Source organism: Xyrauchen texanus, chromosome 3 (genome assembly GCF_025860055.1).
Source record: "Xyrauchen texanus isolate HMW12.3.18 chromosome 3, RBS_HiC_50CHRs, whole genome shotgun sequence".
NCBI classification, from domain to species: Eukaryota; Metazoa; Chordata; class Actinopteri; order Cypriniformes; family Catostomidae; genus Xyrauchen; species Xyrauchen texanus.
Genome location: NC_068278.1, coordinates 10,480,849 through 10,490,205, shown reverse-complemented (window position 1 = coordinate 10,490,205; position 9,357 = coordinate 10,480,849). Strand labels below are relative to the sequence as shown.

Sequence of the window (9,357 nt, the reverse complement as noted above, 5' to 3'; positions counted from 1 at the left end):
CTTGGATAAGTGCCAATTACAAATTACAAGTCACAAATTAGCCAAACAGTGAGGATTGCTTGAGAAAAATAATTGGATGGAGAGAAGTGTGGTGCTAATCAGAGCTGTAAGGTTAAAGCAGTTAGTCAAGAGCATGGGAAGAAGTGGAAGGCTCAAAAAATGCTGCCAAAAACCATACTAGATTCCTGGTAATGACTAAATGGCTTAGAAGGCCACAGACAAAAGTCAATTTTTCTTTTTGCTTGCAAAAGGTGTGTACAAAAACATAACTTGTTCTTCATTACTTTATGCATCATCGCCACTACAGATTGGATTTCTCTCCAGTAATATTGATGGTGTTTAAAGATGAAGTGTGTTAATTCTGCACCAATGCCGGCAGCCACAGAGGTCTATAATGCCTGAAGAGAACTATCCTATTGTCACGAGTCATTGCTAAGATGAGACGGGAGACGTAGGATCTATTTGCAGGATTTAATAAAAATGATGACAGTGAAACAAACAAATGGGAACTCAGAAAATAACTGAAAAAAGAATGCAAAAACTAAAGGGTATTTATACAAACGAGAGCTAATCAGGGAATAGAAAACAGGCGAGAACAATGAGGAACAGATGGCAGTGATGAAGGCAGTGCATACTGGGTAACATAGTCCGGGGAAAACACTTCAAAATAAGAGTCCTAGGAAACACGAGGGAGACAGACTGTGACATAATCCCCCCCTTAAGGGGTGAATCCTGGCACCCTAAAGATGGCCGAGAAGGGCTGGATGATACAGGTGAGGAAGGGGTCCCGGAAGATGACCAGGTGGCCAGGGAAGAGACCCCAGGGTAAGGATTGGGTCTGGAGGTCTGGGGGGGCACCTCAGGGTAGAGACAGTGTCAGGAGGTCTGGGAGGTGGCCTCAGGGCAGGGACTGGGTCAGGAGGTCTGGGAGGCAGCCTCAGGGCCGGGATAGAGTCGGGAGGCCTGGGAGGTGGCCACAGGGCCGGGACTGGGTCAGGAGGCCTGGGAGGCTGCCACAGGGCCGGTTTTGTGAGGGACTGGTTCAAGAGGACTGGGAGGCGGCCACAGAGCAGGGACAGGGTCAGTAAGCCTGGGGGAAACACTTCAAAATAAGAATCCTAGGACACACGGACTGTGACACCTTAAGCATTCCCATTCATCTAAATGGCAGTTGCTTGGCAGGTACTTGACACTTGCGCAGAAGTACATAACCTGCTAACTGTCACTTTTTGCCTGGATTTTTTTTTCAATCACTTGAGTAATAAATGCCATGTATTCCCGTGTACAAATGTCTAATTACTAAGGATGGAACGTTAATTCAGTGCCATTCTGTGGCAGGGCGGGGGGCGAGGCCGGGTCGTGATCCTACGCACCCGGTCCCGTATTAGGCTAATCAAGCCTCTGAGGTTTAAAGGTCGACTGCGGAGGATCATGTGGGAGAGAGAGATCATTAGCGGACAAGTCCGTCATGTGTGTATTTGTGTCTTATTTTAAGTTTATCATTAAACTATTATTTATATCGTCAAGCCGGTTCTCGCCTCCTCCTTTCCATTGATCCCTTTACACATTCATTTTTATAAAAATATATAGTGTTAAAAATAATTACGCTATGAATCATGCCCCCTTACCATAATAAGACATTTTCCTTCCATCAGAGTATTTCAAGGTTGAAGTACTGTACCACCTTCATGTTTTTGCAGGTCCCAGTCAGCAAGTGGCAGTATGTGCAACTACAGCTGTACAGGCCACGCAAAACTTTATTGCTGTGGACTGTAGGCCAATAATAAGCTTATGTTTAATAATATGGAATAAAAAAATAAAAATATTGTATCGTCTAATCAATGTCTAAATTGATTGACAGCTCTACTAATGACAGCTCAGTCATTGAGTGGATGATATTACCTTAAGAAGTCCCAAGCCCTTCACTAGGAACTGTTTTGCTGGAGCAAGATCTGTGACGTCAAAGGCAACAGACAGGGAAATATATTTATTTAATGCTTTTAAGAGCCCTGCAGCAATTGTGCACTGGTTAAACATCTAATTTTATATAATTAAATACTTGTGATTTATGGCTACTTCTGAATGGCCATCAATGAAGAAGGATGCTTTTTACCCGCAGAGTTGGTCTGATCATCTGACAGCAGGGGCTAATTGCTAACAAGACAATCTTTTACCCCCCTTTTTTTATTATGAAAATGTGACTGTGGTGACATTTTTGCAAAATATTATTACGTGGTCCATTACAGGCTTCACGGAAGTTTGAAGGTGATGTGCTGACTGTGTGGCCCTAAAAGTGAGTTAAATTCTCCCACAAACAGATGAGGTTTTTAAGACTACTGCGCTATCAATGTTTAAATCAAAACCTAATCGATAGTGTAATTAAAAGCAAGTGTGAGATGAAAAACACAATTGCTGACGAAACCATATAAATTTGGTGCTTCTATGAGGCTTTCGGCTCACGTGTCGACTTGTGTGTGCAATGCTCTATCAGTAGAGCTATTATGCAATTTGATCGCACCCACTGTTCATCCAAACAGGTTGTCCCTCCCTAAACTCTATTAGTTGAGCCAAAGTTTAACATATCAAGCTGCTTAAACAGAACAATGTTTTGAAAGACCATAGAGCCACAGTGTTTACACTCTTTTAAAATTTCAACCTACGAACCTGGTTTACTTTTATTAATTTTAGTAACTTTGACTCTGCATCTAAAAAATTACACACATCACCTTTAAGTAATGCAAAATATTCAGAAAATGCTAAAACACCCTTTTACTCTTTTTATAAAAAGTGATTTTAAAAAAAAGTGATTCCTGTAGCTCAACTAATAGAGCATGTCGCTAGCAACACTAAGAGGTGTGCACCTCTTGACCACACAAATATTGATCACGCCACACCCAGATCAAATACTCAAATGGGACACAAATGGTAGAGATACATTAGATCAGAACAGACAAGATCTTGTGGAGTAATCTTTCCAGCATTTAATGGCAAGACATGTAGTTCAGATAAATAACATCAACATTTACATTCTCTCTAAGCAACACATTAGAGTAGAAGAAATTGATCGACATCAGCAGCTTCTGTTCTTCTTCTTGTCATCCTAGAAGATCTACACCTCCCAGCATGGCCGATAAACTCTTCCCACCATACATCTCATGGTGTCCCTCCTAATGATGGCGATGCTCGGACTCAGCTCTGAAGTGGCATCTCTGCGCTCGGTGCTAAGAATGCTCTCAGGAAGGCGGAGATGAGAAACTCCTCTTTCCAGAGATTTTAGGGTCCTCAGCAGATCGGAGTCAACCACTACGATGATCCTGGAGCTTTCTGGTGCGTATCTCAGTGTATTGTCCTCCAAGCTTTCACTCAAGCCTTGCAGGTCTGGCTCCATCTCGTCAGCTTTGGGAATCATGGGTATTGCAGAAGTTCGGAAGTAGCACTCTGACAAAATTGCAACAGTTAGGATGACGGTCCCAGCAGAGAGCTTCATTCTTGCTTTTCTTGTTCGGCTGCTGTCTCTTGCTTGTCTTGAAAGCTGGTTTGAGGATGGTGGCTTCCTCGTATCCTTATATAGGCCTACCAGTCAATATCTGCTGTCTGCCACGTTTCTATAGATGCATTATCTTGCTTTGTCAAGACTATATGTCTATTAACCAAAATATAAACACAAAAAGCCATTGATGAGACCACTAACAGAGCTCAAGGGTTTTGTTTGGTGGAAAGTTAATTAAGATTTCCTGCATCGTGGCTTGAGTTCAACACAAAGACCACAGGGTTCTTTTAAGAGGGGATATAATTCCAAAATCCTCATACTTTTAAACAATGTGATAGGATTATAGACCTGTTGAAGAGTACAAGTGAATAACAACTACTTGATGACAAACTATGACGATAGGCATCATCTTTCTCATAAGAACAACAAAGTAGAGTGGCCAAAAGATGCTCTATTCAAAACTAAAATTCAACATACAGCAGGAGGTTTGTATTATTCTGTTTGAAAAAACATTGCCAATTCATGACAATGTTAAAGGTGCTTCAGATTCAATGAGGCATCATGTACATCCAGCCTGAATGGGGCACCTACTGTTAAATTCTACTTGATACAGAAAAAATCTACCCATTATCCATATTCTGAATAAACTAATTGAAACTAATCACTTTAGTTGACGTTTTCCAATTATTCGTTTTTCATTAACTAAGGTCATAGCAATCCAGGTGATGTGTGGTACTCTTGCTGTTAAATACATAATTAAATCGTTGTTGAGTGATGTGCCAATAATAGTAAATGAAAAAGAAAAAACAAAGCTTGCACTTACTTAAATGAAAAATCAACCCAAAGATAATGCTAAGATGAAAATGGACACAATAAACTAGAGATAATATAAAATACAAGGGACACTTATTAATATTTTAGTGATTTAATGATTAATTTGATGATTTTATAATTGTTTTTTTATGTTTTTAATTATGTATTTAATGATATTATGAGTCACTGAGTGTAATATATACAGTATGGTCAGTATTAGCCATTTTGGGTATTAACTATCTAAAAGTAGCTGCACAAGTAACTTATCTACATTTTTCAGTAGCATGGCAGTAGCTCAGTTGTTTTCAAAACAGTGTAGCTTTTCCAACAAAAACAGGGTAGGGCGGATTACTTTAAGAAAGTATTTTGGGCTAAATATTAAATGTATTCAGGAACATTTTCTGAATATATCACAATAAAATTAACATATTCAGAATACTTTTAGAATACATTTATAAAGGCAAGGCACAATTGGAAGAATTACATGTGATAAGTCATTATTATCTTATCTGAATCACTACATCTCCATTATTAACATCTAAGTAAATCTGAATATCTAGTTTCTTTAAATTAGATGTGGAGTTGGACACTAAGTTCCCCTTCTGTCACTCACTCGACATTGTGTCGATGTAGTGACACTAGGGGTCTCTCTTGAGAGCCTCTGTTACCTCTTATCTTTGAGAAAAGGCCAATGAGAGTTGGAGAACAGAATTTGCATGCCCCTCCCCCGGACATACGGGTATAAAAGGAGGGAAGCGTGTCTGTTCAGACAGATATTTTCTTTAGAGCCGAGCTGTTGCGTTTCAGCAAGCTAAATAAAACCCACTGTTGTTCCACTCACCTCTGAAGAGCATACACTGTTGGAAATACGGCGTATTTCAGCGGCTTTCTCTTCTTCTGCACGTCAGTGCAAACTACGCCCCTGAGCACTTCGACAGCCTTCTAAAATAGTATATATATATTTCTCTAAAAGAGTAAACACATTGACATTAAACGTCTTTTTAAAGATGCGTCTTTTTTAAGATGCCCTTCTGTCTTTGTGTCATTCCTGGATGCTGTTGTTACCTCTAGGCTTCTGACGGCCACGGGCGCTGCCTCTCGATGGGATCTTTCCGTGGTCCTACGGGGCCTGCGGGGAGACCCATTTTAGCCCCTGGATTCAGTTGAGCTAAAGGTAGTCTTCTTGAAGACTGCCGACCTGACTATGCTTACGTCCATCAAGAGGGTAGAGGACCTGCAGGTGTTCTCTGTCAGCGACACGTGCCTGGAGTTTGGTCAACAGTTAACTGGTTAACTGATTAACTAGCATTAATAATTTGTTCAACTAATATTATTGGTTAAAAATTAACCGAGAGGTTAATTATAGATACAACATAGATTAATTTGATTGTTTTATCCAAGGGGCTCTAAAATAATTATAACATAGGGCATGTTATGTACACAAGAGAGAACTGTTAACACGTAAATCACTGACATCCTCTCAGTCTGAAAGACAAATAAATATGAAGCATGTTCTGTGGGACCATTTTGTCCGTAAAGATGACATGTTCTGATGCAAATACAACTTTAAAGTTTAGAAGAAGCATGAATACAATGCACTACCATATAAAAACAAACATCTGCAAGCTCGACATCTAAAAGCATATGATTACAGCCCCACATTACATGTTTATTGCGCGGGAGACAAGAGTGTGATGCGTGGCGGGACGTTCTGTACTGCATACCATACTGACCCCTGCCCATGTATACACCTGAGTAAAGACCTGAGCGACTTTGACAAAGGCCAAATTGTTATGGCCAGATGACTGGGTCAGAGCATCTCTGAAATGGCAAGGGTTATAGGGTGTTCCCATTCTGCAGTAGTGAGTACCTACTGACAGTGGTCTGAGGAGGGACAAACCACAAACCGGTGACAGGGTGTTGGGTGCCCAAGACTCAATGATGCACACGGCAGTGAAGACTATCCTGTCTGGTCTGAACCGGCATAAGTTCTACTGTGGCACAAGTCACGGAACATTTTAATGATGTTATGGGAGGAATCTGTCACAAGACACAGTGCATTGCACTCTGCTGCGTATGGAGCTGTGTAGCCACAGACAGGTCAGAGTGCCCATGATAACCCCTGTCCACCATCTAAAAATGCCTAAAATGGGCACACGAGCATGGTTCAGATGAGTCCCGTTTTCTTTTACATCATGTACAGCCATGTACGTGTGCACCTTTTACCTGGGGAAGCGATGGCAACAGGATGCACTGTGGGTAGACAACAAGCTGGTGGAGGGAGTGTGATGCTCTGGGCAATATTCTGCTGGGAAACCCTGGGTTCGGCCACTCATGTGGACGCCAATTTGACAGGTGCCACCTACCTAAACATCGTTGCAGACCAGATACACCCCTTCATGGCAATGGTATTCCCTGATGACAGTGGCCGCTTTCAGCAGGATAATACGCAATGCCACACTGCACACATTTGACCAAAAGCACATTATGTTTTGGCTCATCAGTGCATACTGTATATTTTGATGTTTCTAAACAAAAATTATTGGGATTACCCAGCAGCAAAATTTGTGCAACATGATCACACGGTAAATCTGCATGCTGTTTCTGAAAGTACCCTAGGATCGGCTACAGTCATCAGACATATTTGGAATGGCTCAACAACATTTGCTTTACCTCATGGCATGACTGATAGCGCGCTGCATCAGATGAATGGGTGACTACAGTTCAATCCCCATTCAAATGAGGAAGTAATCACATTTGTATAAACAATCATGAGCATGATAAGGAGGTTGGATTTTATCCCTAACATTGCATTTTGTCTCTACTATTGATTATGGTTAGATTTGTGTGTCTGTTGAGTGTGTAGATTAAATAAAATAAAAATTTCGCTTCACTGTTTTACGCCCTGTTCAGCTGAAAACAATTCTTTTTACAACTGGCTTCTGGTTACCTCTCCTATATATAAATGGAGGTCATACTTGTTTATATGCTCTGAAACACCGCTTTAGCATCTGGAGGCAGTGTTTTCAAATTCAGTTAACATATACCGATTTCGGCTAAAGAAAAATTGGCACACACTTGCAGATCAGGCTGATTTGTGGGTAGGCTCACTATTTTTATTCTTCCATTGTAAAACTTCCGAAAGTTATCACCTCGTAGGTTAATTTGCCGTGCAAGCGATGTTTTCAAAATGTATTACGAGGTATAAGAAGGAAATACACGGTTGTATATATACTGTACGATTGTTCATTCAAATATTGATGTAATGAATGTTGCTAAATATGCACATCTGTCATGTGAGCCTGGTTTGTTTCAGCCAGTATAGAGCTTTGTAATGTCTGTTGGTTACTTGTTTGATTTATGGATTATCAATTAACTGGTTATCAATAATATTGGCGGTTAGTAAGTTAAAAGAATTTGCCAAAATTTGCATCCCTGACAGTAATGTTTATGCCCTGTGTCTCCTTAAAAGTAAATCGATTTTTCTCAATCCAGTGGACAAAGGTTGAATGAGACCGCTCCATGTTCAATGCAATTAGCCCCAGGCTAGTGGCTCATATCAAGTCTGTGTGTGCAGTTCTACAATCCTTCCCCACTCTTCTGAAAACACTCAAAGACTTACTGAATTGATATCAGCAGTAGGCTGATTTAGCAAAGCAGTGGTAAAAGTTAGCAAGGTCCAGGAAACATTGTAAGGCCTTACAGAAGTCTGGAGTAGGCCAGTCATAGATGGCTCTATCTTTGGCTGGGTCGATGCAGATTCCCTGATCCAAGACGATGAACCCCAGGAACGGAACTGACTGCTTGGAAAAGGCACTTCTCCGATTTGAAGAACAGCTGGTTCTTTAGCAGTTGTTGCAGCACCCACCAATGTGTGGAGTGTGTTCTTGGAGAGGCCAGGAAAAGATGAGAGTATCATCCAAGTAAACAAACACAAACTTGTGCCTGGAAGAATACTGGGGCATTGGCAGTGTTGTAGTCAAGACCATCTAAACTGAGACCAAGGCAGTGCAAGACCGAGTTAAGAAATAGACCAAACCAGTGCAAGTCCCACACTGCATGACACACTTATGATAAAATGTGGAACATGCAAATCATAGGCACTCTTCAAATTGATCTGAAAGATCCACATTCCCCCAAAAATATTTTATTACCATATATAATTGTGTATGTGTGTGTGTGTGTGTCAGTGTACCATGAGAAATGTCTTGGTAAAATAATCAAAAGGCATTGCAGAGGTGAATTTTATGTGTGTGAATTTTCCATTGTTTTCTATGAGCAAACAAAAACAAACAAACACTAAGGAGCTGAAATCAATTTAACCATCTTTATTCAACACTCCTTTTTCAAGTTTTATCATCCACCTAAAACAATACAAATGTTGTGCAAGCATCACATCAGGTTTTCTGGATGAATCTTCTCCTAGAAACCATCATTAATGTATCAAACAATTATTCAATACTGAAGTCTTCACATTTCTCTGTCTTTTCTTAAATATAGTAAAGGCCGAAACATCCTTCACGCAAGTATGCAAACGCAGACGTGTGCGCTTGTCCAACGCATGGTCCTGTTGTACATACAGTACGTGTGCTCAGACCACAAGAGGGCAATAGATTTTTTTAAGCATGACTACGAAACCGGTGCTGCATCCTAAACCAGAAAAATGCTGCCTATGGAGGCTATATACAGAGTCAGGATGAAAATAAGATGCTTTTCAAACTGTTTGGAGACCAGTTTCCTTATGAGTTCCATTCATTCAAAACAGCTGTTAGTTAATTAACTGATTAGGCAGCTGCCTACGTTTTCAGATGCAGTCCAGATGCACACCTAAAGTCATCTCAGCAGAGAAGTTGAAATGAGGAGCAGAAAGGAAACGTGCCATCCCAGAAACAGAGCTACAAGAGAAAAATTCATGTTGATATATAGAAGACAAAGTAACGCTGTGACAGGAAAGAATGGCAAGTCTTGGGGTCACTGGAATAGCAGGCATGTGGGTTGAGACATGGCTCTGGTGCTGGCAGAGAGGGAGGTGTCGGTGGAGGAGCATGTACAGC

At 40.8% G+C, this 9,357-nt stretch overlaps 1 protein-coding gene across 1 annotated transcript; it reads right to left on the bottom strand.

The window, feature by feature from the left end:
• Positions 1 to 2,981: 2,981 nt before the first annotated feature.
• Positions 2,982 to 3,520, bottom strand: LOC127633047 (pro-MCH 1-like). The gene has a single exon (XM_052111920.1). It carries the CDS (start codon positions 3,485 to 3,487, stop codon positions 3,110 to 3,112), a length of 378 nt encoding a protein of 125 aa, XP_051967880.1. The 5' UTR covers positions 3,488 to 3,520; the 3' UTR covers positions 2,982 to 3,109.
• Positions 3,521 to 9,357: the final 5,837 nt, after the last annotated feature.

What these genes read in the sequence shown, in the direction of transcription:
- LOC127633047 (XM_052111920.1), bottom strand. Translation starts at nt 3,487, where the DNA reads ATGAAGCTCTCTGCTGGGACCGTCATCCTAACTGTTGCAATTTTGTCA.